Source organism: Equus asinus, chromosome 23, assembly GCF_041296235.1.
Source record: "Equus asinus isolate D_3611 breed Donkey chromosome 23, EquAss-T2T_v2, whole genome shotgun sequence".
Classification (NCBI taxonomy): domain Eukaryota; kingdom Metazoa; phylum Chordata; class Mammalia; order Perissodactyla; family Equidae; genus Equus; species Equus asinus.
Window position 1 is genome coordinate 33,519,520 of NC_091812.1, and position 24,520 is coordinate 33,544,039.

General features: G+C 38.9%; 1 protein-coding gene across 6 annotated transcripts in view; it reads right to left on the bottom strand.

Annotated features, from left to right (window-relative positions):
• CFAP95 (cilia and flagella associated protein 95) overlaps nucleotides 1-24,520 on the bottom strand; it is a 104,746-nt gene that overhangs the window by 55,259 nt on the left and 24,967 nt on the right. For all 6 annotated transcript variants that reach the window (XM_070495942.1, XM_070495941.1, XM_070495940.1 and 3 more), the window contains exons 3-4: nucleotides 16,840-16,958; nucleotides 15,866-15,934 (exon numbers count right to left, since the gene is read on the bottom strand). In XM_070495942.1, coding sequence (XP_070352043.1) covers nucleotides 15,866-15,934; nucleotides 16,840-16,958 — 188 coding nt within the window. The remainder of the gene's footprint in view (nucleotides 1-15,865; nucleotides 15,935-16,839; nucleotides 16,959-24,520) is intronic.

Genomic DNA, 24,520 nt, shown 5'->3' on the forward strand with positions numbered 1-24,520 from the left:
ACTTTATATGTGGGATGCCTACCACAGCATGGCTTTACCAAGCAGTGCCATGTCCACACCCAGGATCCAAACCAGCGAACCCCAGGCCGCAGAAGTGGAACATGTGAACTTAACCACTGTGCCAACGGGACGGCCCCACAAATGGGATTTTTAATGTAAAAAACCAACCTAATAGAAAGTAGGAAAGGAGAACAAAAAGAAGAGAAGAAAATCATTTCTGCTTGTAAGACAAATTAAAATCACAAAAATAAAATTAAATATCTTTGCAGCCACAATGAAAGTAAAGAGGTTAAACCTAACAGCGAAAGTATTTTCTCAGACTTAAATTGAAATCAAATTGTATTATATAGTCCAACTCTATGCTTTTATACCTAAAATTATTTTCAAAGAAAGTTTGAAAGTAATGATGAGGATTTTTAGATTGGTTAATTTTAAAACAGTTTATGATGAGGATTTTTAGGCTGGTTAATTTTAAAACTACAGATGAGAAGCAGGCTCTGAGGGGTGGAATTTGCTTGTCCCTTTGTTGGGAAACATTTACATTTCTAAGGGAAACCTCTATCTGTGAAGATGCTTCCCTCTCTGTGCCAGGAAGAAGGGGGATGGTCTAGAAATTCTTAATCAATGCCAGAGGCACGGACTTAAGTTGTTTACTGTCTGGCAACCTCATGTAACTGACTCCCCCCCAAATCCTCCTTTGTCTTTAGCTGAGGATAATATTCAAGCGGTGACTTCTGCCATTTACTCAATCCGGTTTGATTCTTATCTAAAAGTTGTGGGACCACCAAATGGTCGGACCCTACAGGCACTGATACCATTTTAACTTTTTTACATATTCTTTGTCTTGTAAAGAGATAACTCACATACCTATGCCTTAAATTTAGCTCTAACCCTCAACTTGGGGCAGCAGAAGCTCTGACTGCCCATGGGTCCTGTCCCCATGCTATTCTATTCTCTAAATAAAAGAGCACTACTGCCAGATCTTAAGAGTCTAAGAAATCTTTCTTTCGACTCCTTGGCTCACCAACCCCGCATCAGTAAAAGAATATAAGAAGATATATCCAGCAAGTATTAACCAAAAGCAAGTTAGTGTTCTCATATTAATATCACATGCAATAGACTTTGAGTCAAAAATTATTAGTTATAAAGATCATCAGTTACTGATTAAAGGAACAAGTCATCAAAAAGATATAATAATCCTAAGTCAATAAACCTAAAAACACATGGAATATGTAGGGCAAAAAATGACAGAATCACAAAGACAAAATGACAAACCCACAGTCGGAGAGGAATATTATAACACACCCCTAGATCCTTTGGTTCCTTAAATCCAAATCTCTACTGACATCCTCCAAAACCATACATGTCAACAGCAAAGCAAATAAAATCACACAACCACACATGCGTAGAACACAACAGAGGCTAGAGAAGACTATAAACTTCAGCTTATGTGTAGTTGGGAGAACAATCCAGAATCAGGAGAGCCAGATACGGAGCCCATGCTGGAGCAAAATCAGGCAGAGATTACATGGAAGAGGAGAGAGTGGCAAGTCCCTAGTGAGGATGGAACACAGAGGAGATGGCCCCCAGAGAGAGAGCATCCTTCCCTGATGGAGAAATACTGAAAATGAGTCTGAGACCAGAGGATGTGAATGTTGGCTTTCCAAGAAAGAGGTTTGGAAAGCATGCAAGACAACAATGGCAGTCTTGAGAAGGTGCTGCCTCTGGGAAAGCGGAGGGCAACTTGCAAGGTAAAGAAAAATAAGAAATCAAGCCCAGAAATTAAGAGTCCTAGAACTATCACTCTTCCAAAAGAGACATCATTAAGGAAATAAAGTTCGCTTCACTGTTCCAACAGAAGAGGGCAATCTTGAACTAAGATATTGAAGAAACTGCTCAAAGTTCTCATTGCCCCTCCAAAGAATTACCTCACTGCGGCTAGTTCAGGAAAATTCAACATACTTAAATGAACAGAAAAAGGTAACAATACTATGAGAAGAAAACAGTAAATGAGAATCAAAACCAAGGTAATGAAAATATTCTCCCAGAAACATTCCTAAACAGTCACAGAAGTCCTCCATCAGCATTTCTATTCAACGATGTACTGGAGATTCTAGCAAATGCAGTAAAGCAAACAAACGAAAAGCATAAGTATAATAACTAGAACGGAAGAAAAAATTTTTATCTTCCACAGATGATAAGATTGTCTACATTAAAAAAATCCAAGAGAATCGACAAATCATAACAATAGGCAAGTTTCAGGAAGGCTGTTGGACACAAGTCACTATACAAAAATAGCATATCCATATACTAGCAACAAGAAATTAGAAAGCATAATTAAAGTGGAAAAATCCCATTTATAACTGCAATAAAATTTCTAAGGTTCTTATAGGAATACAGCTTACAAGATTTACAAGACGTCTATGGAGAAAATTATAAAATTTGTTGAAGGACACAAAATAATTCCTTTATTTATAGATGGATGATTCAATATATGTTACATATGTGTGTGTGTGTATAATTTCTAAAAGGTGTATAGTCTGACATTTTATATATAGGTATTGATTAAATTATAATTTAAAACTTCCATTGATCAAAGGACATCATAAACAGTGTTACAAGAGAAGCCATAGACAAGAAGGTATTTATTATAAAATTAGCCAAAACAAAATTAGTACCCAGAATAAATTAAAAATTTCTACAAATCAATGAGAAAAAATCCCATATAAAATGAAAAAAAAGGCTCTAAACAGTAGAAGACATCAGAATGGCTAATAAATATTGAAGATAAATTCAGGCTTAAAATTCAGTCTTAAATTCAGAAATAAGCAAAACGCAAAGTAAAACAACATTGAGTTACCAGTTTATATCCATTAGATTGGTAAAAATTAAAGATCTTTATAATGTTTACAAGGATATAAAAGAATGAGTACATTCATACACAATTGGTGACAATATCATGCAAAATTGAAGGTGCATATATCTTAGGACCCAGTAATTCTATTTCTGAGTATAAAGAAACCCTTGCATACATTCTCAAGGAGACATGTATAAGAATATTCAATGCAGCCTTATTGTAATAGTGAAAATTCAGAAGCTAATGTCCATCAATAGGGTAGATATATTGAATGGCTGTTTAAGTCATTTCTCTAAAGAAATATGAAGCAAATATATAAAAGTATTAACTTACATTATATGCAGGTAATGAGTAGACGCGTGTTTGACGAGGATTTTCTATGGAAATATTCCACAATTTTTAAATGTATTAAGTGTTACTAGATGACAATGAACTTGTTTCCCTACTGTATTTTCATCCAAAGTTATGATTCAAATGATATGAATATCAGTCAAACATCAGAGTGTTGCTTTGGGCAGGCCAACCTTGCAAGGCAACACTGAGCATCTCTGAACTCACTTAAAGCAAGCAGAAACCCATTGCACCCATGTTCGGGTCCTCCTCCCTCTCTTTATTATCACCTCCCAGCATAGAGTTAGATACAATGTAGGCACTGAGAAATATTTATTGAATAAATAGAGTAATAAAAATAAAATTAGAATATAAAGAGATATAGATTTATTACAACAAGAATTCAAAGTAAATAGAGGTGGAAGATTAAAATATTCAGTTATCTTTTCGAAAAGACAATGTGGCTCAACAAAATGGAAACTTTTATAATACTGAAGGATGACTTTCAGTCAGTTACTTACAAACTCTTTTTGATCCCCCTTTTCTTAATCTGAAGAACAAGGCAACAATCTTTAAGTGATACATTTCATCAAACTTGAAATAAGATGGTCTTTTGAGAATAAAAATATGGAAAATCAACATGGATCTTCCTCATAGAAATCAGCTTAAGGCTGTAGCAGAATAAAGAATATAAAAAAAGAACAAGTCCATTGGAAGAAAAATGGCCTTCAGAGAAACTCAGAAAACTAAGAGATAAGAAACATAAGGGGGGCATTCGTTGTCCTCATTGTTTTGGGGAAGAGGTGTCCCAGCTCATAAATAGACCTCTCTGGTTCTTGGAGAAGAGCTGTAGTACATCAAGGCCAGTGCTGCAATCTGACTTAGGGCAGCCAACAATGACTTTAATTCATTGTCTGGAACCACCAGGAACAAGCCTGTGCCACGTGGCCCTGCTCGATCACTCCATTACTAGCCGTAGCTGTTAAGTCCAACTATCAGCCTCTAGCCCACATCCAGTCAGGGCTCTCCCATGGGATTTCTTAATAGAGACCAACAGGAAAGGGCCACTCACTCTCCTGTGATGAGAACCATGAGATGTAACATCCCTACCTTCAGAGGGAATAAACGAAGCAAACAGAAGAGAATCCTTGAGGTTTTCTAGTCCCAATTCCAGCAGTCTCTGAAGCCCAACTCTTCCATGGACTTTCCCAGAGTTCCATAAGGTATTCCAGTACCCTTTTAACAAACTCACCTTTTGGCCCAAGATCATTTTAATTGTGCGCCTGTCACTTACAACTCAATGAGTCCTGACTATTACAATCAGGCAATCAGAGTCAGAAGACATCGATCACTGTAATCGATCATTCTCACTCGGATTCCAAACACAATGAACAACATTCTGATTACTGCTTAGCCTTCTATACGGTTTTTTACCAAGAGACAGAATGCTTTCAAAAAAGTGAAAGATTTATACAATCTGAAGAGAAACCAGAGTATTGAGAATGCTTTTATTAGGCTGACATAACTGATATGCTTGAACATTTTATTTCTCACCATAAATTAGCTAATTAAAATTCTGGCTTTTCTTGTGAGTTTAATGAGCACAAGTCAATCTCCATGAGTCAGATAAATTCTGAAGCACAGATAAAATAATCTTTCTGAAAATGTAAAACTGAAGACCAGATGCTAGTAAATTCACCAGGATAATGCCACACTGTAAGGATGCTTGGAAGTTGAACAACTAGCTTTCACCCAGCACCACCTACAATTTGCCACACACATCCTCTTCAACCTTTAATGGTTGTAAGGTAGAGAACAACTAAAGATGTTTTGTAAGATGAGAAAGGAAAAGTCTGATATTGAAGTTAGAATTTAAAGCCACGGTATTAATTAAAATACCTACACTTGCACTAACACTGGTGGTAACGTGCAAATCTATCTTGCCTTTGTACGTCCTATATCCTCTGTCTAGGGTGCCCTTCTCTCCTGTTTATCTGGCTAACTCCAACTCACCCTTCACGACTCCGCTCAGATGTCACTTCTACCTGGAGGCCTTTCCTAACGTTCCAAACCTGAAGTATGTGCTCCCATTGTATCCTATGTTCACCCTAGCATGTCGCAGTGTGTAGACTGGCTCATTTAACACCTATTCCAATCTCCCTTCTCCCTTGTCTTTCTCTAGTTAGAAACGGAAAACATCCATATAGTCAAGGTTGGCCATGTCACAGTCTATCCAAAAGATGTAGGATGAAGATACTGAAGAGGGTTTCCCTTTGCCTCTTCACTTTCCCACTTCTTTCTTTCTAGAACAGATTGATGTTGGGAGGCATAGCAACCATCTTGAGACTATGAGGATGACAGCTACCTAGCAAAGCTTGTAGAGAAGAAAGATAAAAAGTTAGCCAGATCCTTGATGACACTGTTTAGGTGCCTACCAGTCTTGAGCTCCCTTATATTTCATGTCAAGTGACCAAATTCCTTAATTATTCAAGTTGTTATTAGTTAAGTTTTCTCTTACTTTCAGCCAAATGTATTCCTTACTGATACATGATGAGAGTATTGACTGGTTATTTTTCTGTCTCACGTACTAGACAATGAGCTACTTCAGGAATGAGGGTGTCTTTTGTCTCTATATCCCAAGAATCTAATTGTTCCTAATACATAGTAGGCACTCATTAAATGTTTAGGTTGAAAGAATGAATTCAGATATGTGAGACAAATTTAACTTCTTCAGGCCTAATAATTTTTGGAAGCCATCTGAAAGAACAATATAAGGCTTACATGTTAGAGTAATAATTTAACTATGTAGGTGCCCAATATGTAATCAAGTTAAATACAGACAGCAGCAAAGATTTTTGTAATTTTGGAAAGTTCTTATTCCTGTGAAATAATCTCTATGGTTCAAAGACACATACTATAGTCCTATCCACTGGATCCACTGAAGGCTTTAAGTAACTACAAATAATAATATTTTTATGATAACCACGTAGACTTTCAGTATTAGAAAGAGTAATACTTGTTATTTTGGTCATTACACTAATGTACACGGGATAAAAGGAAACGTTAGTAGTAAGTATAAATTCTACAACATTGACATTCCGAAAATCTTTATCACTCGCTTGTTTTATTAGCTCAGCAGTCCCAAAAGTTTGAACTGCTTACATACCTGATGGATTAGCAATAACAAAAACTATACCTATTGGCCAAATAATAGTAGAAGTAGCCATATAATCACTGTAATGAGGGACACAAAGGTTGTTTCAATTACCTATTGCTGTGGCTTCAAAGTTAATGGCTTAAAATAACAGCCATTTTATTATCTCTGATTATTTTGTGGGAAGACTGGGCTTAGCTGGGTGGTTTTTCTGCTCCATGTGACATTAGCTAGAGCTACAGCCATCCAGGTACTTGACTAGACTGGAATATTCAAGATAGCTCATTCACATGGTTGGCATTTCGTGCTGTCTGTTTTCTGGGAACTTACTTGGTTCTCCTCCCTGTGTCCTCTCCATGTGTCTTGGGCTTCTCACAGCATGTCAGCTAGAGTCCAAGAATTAGAAAGTAGAAACTACCAGTCCCCTAAGGTCTGCACTCAGAAGTCCCAGAACATCTCTTCTGTTACATTCTATTGATCAAAGTCAGTCACAAGTCCACCTCAGATTCAGAGGACAGGCAAATATCCTCCACCTCTTGATGGGAGCTGTGGCATGCATGTACAGAGAGGGAAGGAATGATCAGAGGCCACCTCTGAAGATTAGTGAACACGGTAAGTAAATCAAATAAGCTTATCTTCATAATTTTATCTTGAGGGCCTCATTAAACACACTTGAATATGAAAAAAATCTGGCCTTCAACCTGGTGGATGTAACTTGAATGGCTGTTCTAATGAAGTTAGAGCCAATAAAGACCTATAAGGATGATCTAAGTCAACCATCAATCCATCATGCCAAAACTTTAGATCTAACAGGCACTCTACCAGGTCCTTCACATAAAATTTCTTATCAAATTATTTGAATTACCTGCAAGGACACCAATAGAATAGGTTATTGTTACTCACCATTAAACTCTCCTGTGACAAGGCACGCAAGCCAAGTGAGGATCTGAATCACAACCCCAAATATTAACAAATGGAAAAGTGTCCCATCTACTTAGCCATTGGCTCCATGTACATCAGCTAAGGAAGGATACTCTATGCTGGAGTAATGCAAAGAGAAACAGCATTTAGGTTGACTCTGAAACCATTTCAGCAAATTTGGCCAACTAGAAAACCCATCATCACTCAGCACCAGCCAAGCCACCCACTCCAGGGAGCCCAGCTTGGTAATCTGACCTCACGCAGGATTCCTGCCCCACAGGGGAAAAGAGTCAAGCCAAGACCAAAGCATATCTTTGGAACAAGTAGCCCAGGTTGTTTGAAAAATGGGAAATCTGATTCCAGAAATTTCAAAAGGGATAAAGAATCTTTCACCAGTACTTCCTTTGTAAGCTTGGTGCACAAGGCCTGGACTGCCTAAATGTAGCAATTATCATCTCCACATTTACAGAGGAAAGCAATGTTCAGAGTTTTCCTAGTTGGCCTATCATTCAGAGAGGCAGCATAGAAGAATGGCTAAGACCATGACCTTTACTGCTAGACTGTGTCAGTTCAAATCACGGCTCATTATCACTTATCAGCTGTGAGAGTTTGGACATATTACTTGACTTCCCTGTGCCCTTGTTTTTCCCTCCATAGAATGCAGATAATGATGGAACCAACTGATAGAGTTTTTGTAAGGAGTAAATGAGTTAGCATATGTAAACCCCTTAAAATAATACCTGGCACATAATAAGCACCATATAAGTGTTTGTTATCATTATTATTACTCAAAATTATGTTATTGAAACCCAACTCAAACTTAATTAAAGCAAAAAAAACCCAAAAAACAAAGAAAGGAAAACATCAGCACATGTGAAAAGGATGTCGTCAGAATTCTGTCTTCTTCCACACATCTGCTTAGCTTCATTTACAAATAGATGCTTCCCCAGCAGCAAGATGCCCTCTGTAACTTGCTACCTGGAGCAAGAGAGGGCATCTTGCCCCAAACTCCAGTTACTATGCTAGAGTGCTTTCTGATTGGCCTGGCCTGGGTCATGTGGCCAACACTTGGGCTTGTGGGGAGGTAGAAGAGGGGAGCAGAATCAGTGCATCCATGAGATGGCCTAAGTGGATTACATTGAATGGGAGAGGGGGTGAGGTTCAAAAGAAGAAAGCTCGATACACAAAAACAAAAGGTCCTGCAAAGACTAAAACGGGGAATGAAGAATTGAATTCAAGTCTGTCTCATTCCCCTTCCACGGTGCTTTCACCACACTACTCTCCTCTTCACATTTTCTTTGTCGTAAACTTCATCACCATCATCACCAACAAGTGGATGTTATTTTATCAAGAGACAACCCACCACACAAGTGCCTGATTAGAAAAGAAAGTAAACGCCTTGAACTGTACTTTGAGAAAAGAAAGAAAAACCTCTCTTGTTACTCATGTGGAGTCCCTTACCTCTGAAGAGTGCCAAGGGTTTCACTGAGGCTAATGCCACAGTGAGGGGAATAAATTGAAAGGGTTTAAACTGTTGCCTAAGCTTGCTACAGCTACTGTCAAGTAATCACTCCAAACACAGATAAGTGCTCTGTGCCGACAATGAACACTCAACTGCTTGAGCTATTTTTTGGCCTCATTTAACTTGTCCATTTATGCAACTACAGATGTTTTTCTCCCTAGGAGTATAAAATTTTAGAGCAGGAAAGGACTTTACAGATCATTTGGTTCAATTCCTTCATTTTCCAGATGGAAACAACTGAAGCCCAGAGAGGGTTATTAGCCAGCACAAGGTCACATAGCAGGGTTAGTGCAGGTCCAGAAGTAGAACCGACGTTTTCTATTTTCCCTTACCATGTCCTTTCTGAAGAACCATACTGTGTCCAAAAATCTACCCAGTGATGCAAAACACTATTAATTTTTTTCTTCTCCAGTCATAGTGATCACATAAGTGCTTGGATGAATTCTAGAAACAAGATACATTTACCAGAAAAATTCAGCAATATACACTAATCACTATCACCTGGAGGCAATGAAATTTGCTAAAAATGACAAGACACAGTGGTTAGGGCTGACCTTGTGAGGGGTTTACCTTGTCTACTTCTCCGTCCTCCCGTAGGTAGCCAGTGCTCCTGGGCTGCCCACAAAATCACCCAGGCTCCCATGGACCTGCTTCTCACCCAGCAAATACTCTAGGCCAGAATTGGCTTTTCCCTGTCAAAAATCTAACTTCTGTGAATCATTATCCCAGGATCATACATGGTTATATACACATATTTAAATAAGGGCTTCTGAGAAAGAAAATATTAAAATTATGTTTATACTACATGTCCCTTTCAAAATTGGATCTGCTTGATAATTTTTGTTCTGTTGTTCTGGGTTCTGGTTGTTTGTTTGTTTAATGGTCACAGACATAGTCCAGATATTATACATGGAAAACCTTACTTATTAGGATGAATCAGCTACAACTGTCTGGTTCTACGGACAAATCACTAAGTGATTTTGTATTATATAATCAGATATCCAGGGGCCTTCTGATAACTAGTGAGTTAGTTTTCCAAGCTTCATAAAGAGTACTTCCAAATTAAGTGGAAGTTGCTTGAGGATTCTTGAAAACAAGGTAGGAAGATAATGAAGGACACTTAAATTAACTTACTAATTATCTTCATGATCCCATCCACTCTTCTTAACGTGCGTTAAAGAAAATATGCCTCTCATTACTTTTCTATACCTTTAATGTCTCTATCCACGTAGTAAAAGTAATGTATGTTACAGACCCCCGAAATATGCAACTGTACCCATTTGAGACTATAAGTGCACTGTTGATATCTAACAGGTCTGTGAGCCTCCTTGACTTTCATCCCCTCCATCATTGGCCAACACCAATTCCTTGGAAACTCAATGGTGGAAATTCAACTAACTCTCAAGAGAAATAATAACTCTAGTTCTAGATGAGTTCAATTGGCCTCAAAGTGTATCAAAGTCATTTTTCAAGTTTAAGTCATTGATACCACTTTTAGTCTCAACCTGACTGCTCCCTATATTACAATATTAAAATGTATCTCTGTCTGTGGCATATGTGGAAAGAATCATTCACAGAGGCCTTTTCTCTAGTTAAGATCAGGAGTGATAAGTCCAGTGATGTCAAACATTCTAGTTGTTCTGATTTTCAACATGTTCCACTGAGACGTTTGCTGCCAATTTAAGGAAGAAAGGTGTTGTGCCTTCTCTATACATTGGTCCAAAATAAAGTGGGTTGGCTACTGGTTGAATTGTGAGAAAAGAAAAAGACTGTCATATGCCATCACAACGTAATGGACGCTATCTAAAAGTTAAGATAAACGCATCTGACTATTGTTTCCTTAACAACAAAACTATACCTCTATTCTGTTTTTTTGTTTGTTTTATTAAGAGGTAACCTGAAGTTTAAATTTCCATTATGATTACAGCATTTCTTTTATAAGTTGAAGCACATTATTTTGGTCCATTGAGCAAACTCATTCTTATTCATTGCCTTTTAAAGTTGACATTTAACTTCCACAGCTGTACAGTTGGCAAGAAGCAAAAAAATACTTAATATTCAGGACAGTAGATTCTAAAACACCACAGCACTCTATTATATGGAACATCCTATAATTAGTGTGCATTAACTGAAAGAAAGAATTACATATGGAATTAGCAGAGGATGGTTGAAGGTGCTCATGTATTCATTTCCTTGCTAATCATCATGAATCAAATAAAACAAACAAGTAATTCTAGCAATTCAAACTAATAAGGGTTGATTTTCTAAGAGACTATGTCTTCTAATGCATTTACCAGAATAGAATTAAGAACAACTTTTGGTTCTACAGGCCTTGAAACCCTAAATCAAATCAGATTGGAATTAGCCATACCCCTTTTCCGTTATAATTTGCTGTTCAACATCAAAAATAATTTATGCACTCAAGAAGTAATTATTGTGCATCTGCTGTAAGTCAGGCTCTCTGCTAGGCACTGGGGATAAAGCTTTGACAGTCTTGCCCTTCAGAGCATTGAATTTAGCAAGAAAGACAAACAAGAATGCAAGTAATTGCAACCAAGATGAATAGTGTTAGGACAAAAGAAGTACACGGTGCCACAAACACCCACAAGGGACCTACCATGGGGGCTGTGGGTGGCTGTAGGAAGGGAAGGTCCTCTGGAGGAGGTGACATTTCAAATGAGACTTGATGACTTCAGAGTTAAGATTACATGTACACATGACATCTTGCCTCCTCAAAAAGCTCCACTGAAGCCACATTAAAGAGACTTAAAAAATAATAAACCGACAAGAACAAGGAGAATAGGAAAAGGGACAAGAGAAACAAATTTTGGAAGCTCGAGAGAAGATGGACAAGTGGTCTCTGGCTCAGAAAGCTGAATAAATCCTAAAGCAGCAAAGCAGGATTGAGGGGGAGCTGTTCGAGAAGCAGTTAGCCCTCTAAGCGCTTCCTCAGAACCCACTGCAGGGTTACTGCCCCTCCCCTACTCCAGCAGGAAGCTAGAAATTTATTCACTGGAAAGGGTAAAAGAGAAAGTCCTTGATCAACAACATGGCTCAGTGACCGAACACAATGAAAGATTAATATCAACATCCCAGCCAACTGCCCTGCTCACTTCAAGAACACAGGTGCCAGCCCTTCACCCTGTAGCTGGGCGATTAGGGGAGCTTCCTCTGGGGGATCTGACCAGCCTACCAGGAAAGACTAAAATACGGAAACCAGGGCTTCTGCCAAAAGAAAAAAGACCCACCTAGATCCCTCCAGCAAAGCAGCAAGTCAACAAGCCTCACTCATAGGCTCCGAGCCTCATCTCCCAATCACGAGCAGGAAACCCAAATTGATTACCAGACATCTGAGGGAAGCTCGTAGCATGGAAGATAAATACCATACCAACAAATAAAAAACGACCAAAAAAGCTTCTTGGCGGAAACAGACTATGCACGGAGAAAAATATTTAAGAAAAACAAATTGTCACCAATACCCCCAAATAGATAAGAGAAGATATTGCAGTTATGAAACTGAAAAAAGAAAGGATCATATAAAAACAGAAGGATTCAGAAAACAAAAAGAGAACTCAATAGTAAGGTTGAACAAACAGAGCAAAGTAGATCGTAAGAACAAAAATAAAATAGAAAAGACAAGAAAATTAATTTCTCTGAACCGATAGATACGAGTTTCTAGACTGAAAGGGTTTACCAAGCGTCTGGCCTAGCTGGCTTGCACAGCCCTTACCATGTATGCATCAGTTACTGTTCTAACTGCTTTACATGTTAACTTGCTTGATCATTGCAACAACCCTATAACATGGGTGCCTTTATAATTATCATCCGCATTTCACAGATGAAGAAACTAAGGTACAAAATGGCTAAGCAACTTGCCCAAGATCATACAGCTAGTAAGTGGCAGGACCAGGATTTGAAGGTAGGTGATGTAGGCCCGGAGCCCACTACACATATTACCAAGCAGGAGGGAGCACCATTGTGAAATTTCAGAATATGCTATAGACAGTTTGTTTGATTTTTTGAAACCAAGGGTATGTATTATTTTGATAGTGCATACAGAGCCCGGCCCTTGACCAAGAACCTGAGGGGAACATCATGCAGACATCTTTTCCCACCTCCATACACAACTTCCTTCTCTCCAATACCCTGTCCTACAAATTCCAGTCACATCAGAAGGTCTAAATACTTATTCCTGCCTCCCAGCTCAACAAAAACACTGCTCTCCATGGGCTCTCCTCCCTACACCACAGTCGGGAAGAGTGTCATTGGTGAGTATGTCAGAGAGAATGTGATGCCCCTCTCACCTCAAGGAGCACAGAGCCACACTGGTCACTATGCAAAACCTGACAACACCTGCCTGACTTACTTTGCCCAGTTCTATAGTTATTCATGGCAGGATAGTAAGTCTGAAACCAGTTCTGGTATGCTTGAAGATATCTTTATTTGACCCCCACATTTAAATAATTCTAGGTTCAAAATTCTTTCCTTCAACACTTTAATGTTACGCTTTTGCATCCAGTTGCTGTTGGAAAGTTAATGCCAACCTGATTTTTATTATTTTGCCTTATATTTGCAACTGTTTTCTTTATTTCCTTAAGTAATAAAGCTTTAAATTTCTGTTCCATTGGTTTTAAACTCCTGGTGCATTCATTCCTTTGGGTCTGCTTCCTCTGATATAGACTGCCTATATCTTGTCATTCATCAGAATGCTTTTGTTCTTTAGATGTGTCTGACTTTTTTTTGTTTAACTGACACTTCATCTGTATTTTTCCTGAGTCTATCAGTTGCCTCTGCTTTTGATGACAACATAGGTGGCCCATTGAAAAGAGAGGCTCAACTGGCATCTTTACTGCGAGTGTAGGGGATATGAGTTGAGTGCCTCTACTGCAGATCTCTGGGTGTACGTGCACTTGTTTCCCCTGGCATTTCATTCTCCTTAAGATACACTACCCAGTTCCTCTGATGCATGACCTCCTTCTCTAATCGGAGCTGGGGAAGACAACTCCAGGTCCTACTGGCTATCCATGGCTAACATCACAGATTCCGATGCTGAGATCAGAGCTTCAGGGAGGTAGGTTGTTGGCATCAAAACCTCTCTTATGTAGAGCCCTGGGTGTCTCATTTGCTGCCTTGGACTGAACACAGCAAAGTCAGTGCAGAAAATCCAACTTTGATCATATAATCTAAGTTTTCAAACACAATAGACAAGACTTGTTCAGTTTCTGTCCAAGCCTGGCCCACTGCGATCACAGCTCCCACCCTAGACTGGCTCAAGACTCCATCTAGAGACTTCAACTCTTGCCTTCTTCCTTCTGACCTCCTCCCATCCCCTCAGACCTCTCCTGCTTTAGCTCATCATTTTCTTAAGAGTTCCTCAGGGTTTTGATAAAGTTGTTAAAGTCTACCTCTGGATTCATTCTGCCTTCCTATGTCTTGGCTGGAACTTCCAGATTTCAGTGCAGGTAAGAGAACCAGAAGGATGTTTTTAGTTCTTTACTTTGATGGAAGCCAGAAACACATTCTCCTCAAGGATCATCCTGGGGTTACTCGTGGACCTTCCAGCCCATTTAGAGGTCCTACAGCAGGCTGTGGAGGACATAAGCCAGGCCAGTCTTGCTGGAGCCATCAGAGTTAGAACCACAGGGTTAGAACACCTGGCCATAATCACAACAGTTAACTGGGAAATGGGGTGGGATATTATCATTTAGGGCACTCCCCAACCCCACCCCATGCAGACTCTGGCATTAGTTCTAATGCCAGACAGTTCTCAAAGGAAGCAAAAACATCCAAATTTCTGGTGATCATGACAGGCACTTATATCCTTATAATGCACAATCCAATAGAGTCATGCGTTGCTTAATGATGGGGATACATTCTGAGAAATGCATCCTTAGGTGATTTTGTTGTTGTGCGAACACCATAGAGTGTACTTGCACAAACCTAGATGGTAAAGCCTACTACACACGTAGGTTATATGGTACTAATCTTATGGGACCACTGTCATATGTGAGGTCCATCGTTGACTGAAAAGTCGCTATGTGGTCAGTGCATGACCGTACTTAGAATTTTGTCATGCTTGTAAGTACCTATATTTTCACATCAATTATCTATATATCATTACAGAAATTATGAAAGTTTGTCTTCTTTAGAAGGATGAGTGGAAAGGAAATTTCTTTTCTGTAGTAACAAGTCATGCTGCCCCCAAAATAAATTTCTTTCTTTTATCAGTAAAAATAGCACTCTCTTGTTATACAGTCAATTCTCATTATTGACACTAATGTTCTATAAAGTCACTGTGAACACTGAATTGGCAAGTACTGAACCATTGCTGCTAGTGGAAATACAGGGTTAGGTTCCTGAGAGCTTCTGGTCACAATATTTTCGTTAACCAATCAATACATAACTTGGTTTTATACTGTTTCTGTTCAAAGACTGTTTATTTAGTATATATAGTTGACTCACTAACATTGAGCTCACAGCCAACAGCACTGTCACTCATGCCTGAATGAAGCTTATGTAACACACATATTTTCTCTGTAAGGCACATCACAGCCTTCTTATGCTTAGGAACATCAGCCAGCACTTTAGCTCTATACTTTGGAGCCATTTCAAACAGCAAAATCACCAAGAAAAAGCACAATAAAATGGTATTAAATAGACCATGCAAAGGACATTTGCTTACAGTATGAGAGCCAAAACAAGAAGGCAGAGCCTCGCCTTGTTCAACCTAAGCTGGGAACATGTGCATGGGGTGGCTCACTTTCTTCACCACTTTATGCATGTCTGTGAATGACTGCAACAGCACCCCAAGTGTTGATTTGGGGTTACAAATACATTTTATTGAGTAGGAGAATTCACAAACATGGAATCTGAGAATAATGAGGATAGACTGTATTATTATTATTAATGCTACGCGTCTTAATGAAAAAAATCCTTTTGTTAAAGGAAAGAAGACTATAAGATGCCACAGAAAGGACATCTTGTTGACCTTGTACACCCCTTGCCTCCTCACCCCAGCAACAAATCTCCTGAATCGTTAAGAAACCTTTGTGCAATCTGCAGTGGTTTAGGGACTACTAACACTTTGCGTCGATCTGGTGGGTGTCTAGTGAAGAGAGCTCCAAAGCCTGTCGCAGGCAATCCAGTGTCCCTGGAAACAAGATAACAATTTTTAGAAATATGTCAGACTGGCATTTATAAACTTTCAAAGCCATACAAAAACTAACTTAGGGCTGACTTTATGATAAATAATTTTTAAAGGATTTTCATGTTTACAACTTTAATACACTTTGCAAAATAAAATTTCCCAATATGTAAATGGAAATTGCAGCATTTGGTCATTACTCTACTGCATTTTCCAATAATGACAATATAAGATAAAGTCTATGTCACACACTTGCATGGAAAGGTGTTCTGCCAGCTTGCAGGACTCCAGATATGACTAATAAACAGTTCCTCCCCTCAAGGAACTCTCTGTCTTGGGGAAAACACACATACATATAAATAACTATAATGTAAGTTCAACTATTATGTAGAACATAAACAAAATGCTCAGGGGGCAAGAATATAAGAGCAATTAATTCTGATTAGTGACAGCTTACCTAATTCTTACTGCATGTCAGGCAATATTTCTGTGCATATTTCATACTTCATTTCATCTAAACTTTGGAACAAACTTGCCAAGTAGATACTTTTATAATTCCCATTTTACAAGTGAACAAACTGAGGATTATAGACAAAACAAATTTCACAAGTAAATTATGAGGCTGGGGTTCAAACTTAGATAGACAGAATCCTGACCAGAAAAAACATGTACAGAGGAAATGACATTTTAACTGGACCCAGAATGAGTAGTGCTGATTGGCAAACAACTGAGAGAAAGGGAATTCCAAACCGTGAGAATAGCATGAATAGAAAGCATGGAAGCTTGAGATGTGTTATTGTGCTTGATGTGTTCCTGTAATGTGTAGCTGGGGCCTCTATACCTCTTCACTACTTATTTAATCCTTTCCTGCATGTGCATGCTCTGTAAGCAAAAGGAAGTATTAAAAATACCTTTCAATAATCCCAGAGTTCATTGTTTCCTCATTCAATAAAGGCTTGCTCTTTATTTCAGCCAATTCTTTGTTTAAATAAACTTGTGCCATTTGTTCATGTGTTTCTGATATCCAAATCTGGAAAAATAGAAGCCACAAATAAAAAAATAAATTGTCAAAATAGTCAGTTAGTAAAATATATTTCTGTTGAAGTACATTCTGATTTTAATTGTTGACTCCATTGACATTAAAAAATAAGCAACGTCTCATAGCAGTCAACTATTTCATTGTCAATATGCAAAAATGGCAATTCCTTACTACGTGTTCTTGGAAAATAAAAATCAAATTGGTTGTTTCTGTGAAATGAAAAGTGCTGCATTCAACTAAATACTCTCTCTCCTTTCTACTTCCCTCTCAAGGTTAGTATATTTTAACTGCCCTAAGTGAGAAAAATTTTGTAGCAATCAATTTGTAAATCACATAGAACTTCAGATACCATCATCATCATCATTGTCATCATCATCATTATTATCCATTCTCTATTACAGAAGATAACTCAATAAATTATCAAGCAATTATTACTATGAGGAAAACCTACAGATTGTAAGACGTACTCAAACCAACTGCAGAAGCATCACGGGTTACATCCAGGGGATCTTAGGAACAAAAGTGGATGCTGAGGATTCAACATTTTCTCCCTACAAAACTCAGGAAGATTACCAACATGGAGGTTCACAGCAGAGAACCAAAACTCACTACCACCAAGACAGCCTATTATTTAAGACTAGATTCTCCAAGAATGGAAGCTCCAGATCACAATAATCCCACTAGATTTGTGTTTGTTTTTTTAAAAAAGAAATCACTCTTTAGAAATTTGTAGCCTTCAACTTCAAGAATATCATGGCTATAGTCAAACACCTTTGGTCCACTTTGGGTCAGTATAATAAGGCTCTGTTATAACTAGGAATCTACCCTACTCAAAGCAATTTTAACTATAGTCTCTGGTCCTAATTCCCTGGTCTACTCCATGTGTCTATAGATCCTTGGCTTCTCTGACCACTGCTCCCTAAGACCTCAACCTCATGAATCACCATCCTCCCAGCCCAATTTCCCAGCTCTGACTTCTATACCCTTAGCTCAACCACTCTTCCTCGTAGATCCTCAGGTTCACAAGTCAATGGTAGGGGACACTGTATTGGGTTTCATATTATATACTTAAACAAAAAAGAAGACATAGCTTTTGGGAAAAAAAAATTACTAGCCAACATTTCATTTTAAGGTGTAAGGTTGACCCCAAAATTAACCTTAGATATGCTCTGATCATTTCCAGCAGTATAATATTTCAATAAATCAATCAATACCTTTAAAAATCATGTGAAACAGATGCTAAACATGAAATAATGAGGAGTAAAAGGAAACAACAGCATCAGTGAATCTTAAGTTTATTGAGTGCTTATTCTGTTTCAGACACTGCCTTAAGCACTTTATATGCATTATTTCACTGAATACTCAAAGGCACCCTATGAATGTTGTGTATGAAACATGGTTACAGAAGGAAAAAAACAATCAAATAGGGAAACGAGGAGAGTTAAATGAAAATCTATTTATGGAAATGTGGCCTAGCATTCAGAAAATCAACAAACAATGTGGAAGCACCCTGAGGATAGCACTAGTGGTGAGCCATAGGGTAGGAACAGTTACTGGAACCCAGAAAGACCTACAGCTATAAAGAAAAGGCCACTTGATAGTTGTGGCTTTCAGCACAGACACACAGTGTCTTAGTCCATTCAGGCAGCCATTACAAATACCATAGACTAAGTGGCTTATAAACAACAGAAATTTATTTCTCACAGTTCTGGAAGCTAAGTCCAAGATCAAGAAGCTGACAGATTCAGTGTCTGGAGAGGGCTATCTTTTCACTGAGTCCTCACATGGCAGAAGATGGGAGGGAGCTCTCTCTTTCTTAAGGGCAGTAACCCCATTCATAAGGGCTTCCAAATGCCCCATCTCCTAATACCATCACACTGGAGGTTAGGATTTCAACATTTTAATTTTGGGGGAACACAAATATTCAATCTGTAGCACACAACCACTGCTAAACCATGGCCCTGCAGGGAGAAAACCACCAGAATAAATGTCCAAGCTAACTCTCCACCCACTTATCATCACTTGTCAGTGACTTCCACAGGCCAGTCCCAACTGGAAGCCAGAGGGCAAGGGAGCTCATTGATGCAATCCGTAAAGGTCAGCCTCCTTGGCACTAAGCAGGGTTAAGAAGAGTGGAGAATGCATCTGAAGGGCGAAAGAACACTTGGCACAGTTTACCCCCATTTTAAGTATGGGAAAATTGAGGCTGAAATGGATTAAGTAGCACTCAAGTAAACCAGCAAGAAAGTAGATGTTCCACCATTCAAAACTCATGTATCTGACTCATTCACACATTCATTCATTCATCCATACCTATGAAGTGCCAGGCATCCTACTAGGTTCCAGGGCTAGAGTAGTAAAAACTCCAGAGCTCACTAAGGTGAGTTATAGGAAATCATGGGCATTATGGCAATAACAATAGCACATGGCCAGAAACCATTCTAAATGTCTTCATATTAAATGCTCATGAAAACTCCACTATTCTCACTTTACACCTGAGAAAACAAAGACATGGAAGTTTTAGACTCTTGACCAACATTACAATCTAGTAAACGGTGGAGCCAAGAATCAAAGAGAAGCTGTCTGACTCCAGAGCCCACTGTTAACCTCTGTGTGGCCTGTATTAGAGGCAAATGTTATCCCCTGATATTAGACCTCCCATCTTCATCAGTAACCTCCAGATTTTAGCAGGGTACATGGTGTTTCAGATGACATTTTCCAGCCTCCCTTTAATTAGATATGACTAGTGACTGGTTCTAGACAATGGGACATAAGTGGAAGTAATTTATGTAACCTCCAGGAAAGGTCCTTCTGTTTTTCTCTTCCTGCTACATGGAATGTGGACATAATGACAGGTTTCCAGCAGCCATCTAGGGCCCTGCCCAAGGCATGGCAGAGCAGAAAGCTGGAAGGAATTGGTCCCTGACAATTTTTGGAACTTCCATACCAGTCCTGACCTGCTATCCTCCAGACTTTTTAAATGAAAGAATAAAACCTTATGTGAACAGCCACTGTTGATTTGTGGGTTCTGTTGCATGTAGGCAAACCTAAGCCTATACCATCTTAATGTGAAAAATCACTTTGGTCTAGAAATGTTCATAACCTGACATAAGGGTGGGTAATTTATAAAAGAACTTCCATATGTTTAAAAGTCTTTTGGGCTTTATATATAGATCACAAACTGGAGACTGGCAATTTGGTATGTGAGATAGCTAAATTAACACATCACAAACTCACAGGATAATCACTAAAATTTCCATTTAATTTGCATAATAAAATCTAGCTTGAGTCAAATGGTAATATAAAAAATATCTAATGTTTGTACAGGAAGTTTACTTCATAATATCATTCTTATTCCTCATTTTCCTGAGTATACATTTTTTTTAAAGATCCAATTTCTAATCTTCCAAGATGAATTCTTCCGATATGTGCTGCATTTAAGAAAACCCAGTTGACAGATAACCTGGGTAATTGGTAAAGGGAAAGAGCAGGACTTCCTCTCAAGTTCCACATTTGAGGGTAACCAGCCTCTTTCTGCTGAGGATAACTTACCTGCTGGCAGAATCTCTGTTGGCAAGATTCATTGTAGATGATCCCCAATTGACCTTTCTTTCTCGGGTTGCTTATAAGGGTCCCCAGAAAGCATACTCCTCTGATCCGTGCTGAAGGAAGTGCAGGTACTTCCCAATACAAGTACCCCTCTGATGCCATAGGCTTCTTCAGGAATGAGAGAGAGCCCAGTCCACCACATCCCCCAGCTTCAGGGGAACACCTATCAAATTCCCTCCCTGATATCCTTGAGGTCCTACTCTGCAGCTTAAAGTGAAGAGGACATACTTCCCGCCCCTATCCCATGGGGACAAGAGGGCTGGGACTCAGCATGCATGCTCTCTCCAAACAGCTCCTCCAAATTTCAAATACTCTCAGCCAGGTCTCTTCAATTTCAACCTTTTCTTTCCCTCTTTCTTTCTTTCTTTTTTATCTACAAGGTGGATGAGAGACCAATAGGCTCAAAACCAAATACTCCCTAAATTCTTTGCATGTTCTACATCAGTGATCCGGCACTTCACTTTGGAATGAAGGAGAAGTCGGCATCTATCATCTTAGATCTTCAGTCATAACTGAGGAAGAGGCTGATTTTTAAAAAACAACAGTCCCTCTACCAACTGTGGCTTTTTTGCACCGTTGCCAAAAAAGTCATCATCAAAAACAAGTAATACCAAGACTTTGTTAAAAGTCTTTACCTTTAAAAATCATCCAAAAGTCTATTCCTATTTCTCAGCAGTGGCTTTGCCCTTGGAAATTCTGGCTCCGTTTTCCTGTCTAGGTAAACTCAGTAGTGTCATATGCAGATTATTGAAAGGATCCCAGAGAAGAAAAGAGGTCCCCTCTTCATCATTATTTTGAACAGCTGGGACTCAGGGGATGCAATCAGAAAAATAACTTCATCTTTTTTCTCCACTGCCTGTTCAAGCTCGCCTTTATGGGATGGTCCTCTCCCTGCCCCTAGAAATAAATCTTGGACAAGTACATATTTTCTTTTGATCACTCTCAGATAACAAAACCAGTCTCAGTTAAGTAATTAATATTAATAGAATAATCACAAGAGGGACTTTTAGTTGTCTAGTTGTCTGAGGAAAGGGAGAAAAAGAGCAAGTGAAGAAATAGAAAATCAGCCAACCCTCCCCCGACCCCAGCCCCATACACCCACTTCCCTCTGCATACTTCCCTGGAGCAGACCCTAGCTGGAGGAGGAGAATATCTCCAACCTTAAATGAAATTTATAATTTTGATGGGTTATTTTAATTATTGAAATGTGACCAGCAGACATTTTATTATCTAAGAGTGATCATAAAAATTATGGAAACTGCACAAGATTTTATCCAGGGGTAGAGAAAGAATTAATTCCACAAAGTGTGGTGAATAGATAGTGGAGGCAGAGAATGTCAGGGGGGTGGGGGCGGTATGATTGTACATTTTGAGTCTCATTTGTTCAACTTAACAGTTATGCCTGCTTAAGCAAACTGATATACATGAAAAATTAAAATCTAGTTTCTCTAAAAGTTAAATTTGGGCATGATTATTAATATAGAAAAAGAGTTGCTGAGGAGAGTGATGAGATCAAAATGGCAGACAGCTACCATCACTCCTGCCCCAAATTCCTAGAAATGACAAAGACAATCTTTGCTAGAATAAATAAACACATAGTTGCAGCAGAAGACAAGGAAAGTACACTCAACTGGCCAAAATTTACACAGAATTCCTGAAACAGGAAAGGTGGATGCAATTGTGCTGATATTGGCAAAGACAATCCAAAGTAGATCCAGGAGAGGATGCTGGAACTGGTGGCATCGACTCCAAGCTCAGAGATTATGGAGAGAGGAAGCAAGAGGGGGCCCTGACTCAAATGCCCATCATCCCCGAACATCTTCCTTTCTCCTGGTTTAAGTGGTTCTCCTCCTGCGGCATTTAAAAGTACTCCATTTACAAAAATTTGATCCATATGCCTCTTTTAGGTACTTAGATCTGAATGCAAGGAGCATCTGTAAGATTATATTGCTCAAAACACTATTCTACTATGTCAATCAAAGAAAAAAATACCTGAAGCAATTAAGTAAATGATCATTGAATTTCTCAGATCTGGTATAATTATACTCTTCTGTACCCCTTTTAGGGTTATTAACTTTTAAATGTCACATTTTCATCCACTAAAACAGCTCATATTTGAGACCTACTTAGCTATTCTTCATCTATTCATAAAATGAATGTTAGCACACTTTTGTACTGTTCATTTATTTGCCATTTTAAAGTCAAAAATGACTATGATGCTGTTAATACTAATATTAGCCTGATTTGCTCATCAATGTTGTCTTGTTAGTTCCAAAAATGCCTTGGCATTGATCCATTAGCTAAATAAGAAAAATCTGTTTAATAAAATTACTCATGGTTTTCCTTTGTTCCTTTATGTCTGAAAAGTTCTCACCTTCTATGACACAACATCAAATGTGTTGTGTACCTAAGCCTTCTGAGTTTATGGAATTCAACACGCACTTTCTCCGAAGTGGTCTTACACGAATGATTGTGACAGAGCCTTTGGTAGTGCTGTGAGGATTCTCGGGTGAGGGATTTCACAAGTGAAGAAACAATGATAGAAGTACTCCTGATAATTTTAGTTTGTGTGGGACTCACTCTGGTATAATTAAGTAGCACCTGAATAAAGTGCAAATAAAATACCAAAACAAAATACTGCTGTTTAAAATACTATTTCCCATGATCGCTTAGACTAGTAAGACAATCAGAGAAACTCCAGTGGCTTGAATTACTGCTCCCCCGTGAATCTGCATCCTCCATGGCCCCACTCGGCCTTCTGAAGTCTGAGGGACTACTGGAGTAGGAATTCAATTATGCCACCACTGAAACCTGAGTGGTACGTTTCCAGATTCCACCAACAGATGGTTCCTTTAGGGTTCATTCAGGAGCTTCACAATGGCCACCTCCACTAGAAAGCCATCCCTGACCCTCCCCTCAACTCATTTCAATTCAGGGGCCCTTCACAGATCCTGATCTTCTCCCTGTCACAGCATCCATCATACACTTTGCCACTGTGGTTGTACGCCCCCTTTCCCCCATAAGCCTGTGAGCTCCTGATGTACAGGGACCTTGTTTTGAATTATATTTCTTACCCCAGCACCTAGCATAATAACTTGATATAATGTTTCTTACCCCAGCACTTAGCAAAATAATAAGGCCTCAATACATGTTTGTTGAACGTAGACTTCCTTTCTTCTTTCCTTCCTTCCTCCCTTCCTTCCTTTCTTTCTTCCTTCTTTCTTCCCACAAATATTTATTGAGCACCCACTATGTGCCTGGAAGCATTCCAGGAACTGGAGATCCAGCAGAAAACAAAACAGAACAAAGTCCCTTCTGTCAAAGAGTTTGTATTCTAGTAGAGGGAGACAGACAATTAACAACTAAATAAGTCTAAAATATGTCCAGTGATTTAATTGCCATGAAAAAACCTAACGTAAGGGAAGTGGATAGAGAGTGATGATGTGAATGGGCTGCTCTTTTATATGCAAATGGGCAACTGGCTCATTGAACAAGTGGGACTTGTAAGTAGATACAATCAGAAAACGAATCTATTCTTCCTCCATCATTTGGAGGTCTAATTCTTTCCTATGCTCCTTAATGAAATATGGGACAGGTCCCAGGATTCTTCTGGTCATTCTCAGATAACATAAAAACCTTCTGGCTACTTCTGTCCCAGAGTCTTATTGAGGTAAGTAAAATAACCAGCCCCAGGTACTAGTCAAATCTCACACTTCATTTAAAATGAAAGATTCTCCTTCCTTCACCTTGGGCTGCTGTGGCTTGGACTACCTCAGTGGAAAAGGGGAGCACAGTTGACTTCTTCCCAATTGACCCCCTTGAACTTCTTCCCTACTCCCCAACTCCCTCTGGCTCCTTGGGAGTTGAAGCCAAGGGTATGGGGATACGAGGAAGGAGAGAGGTAAAGGCAAGAAAGGTGGAAGAGTTATCCTGTTTTGGTTTCC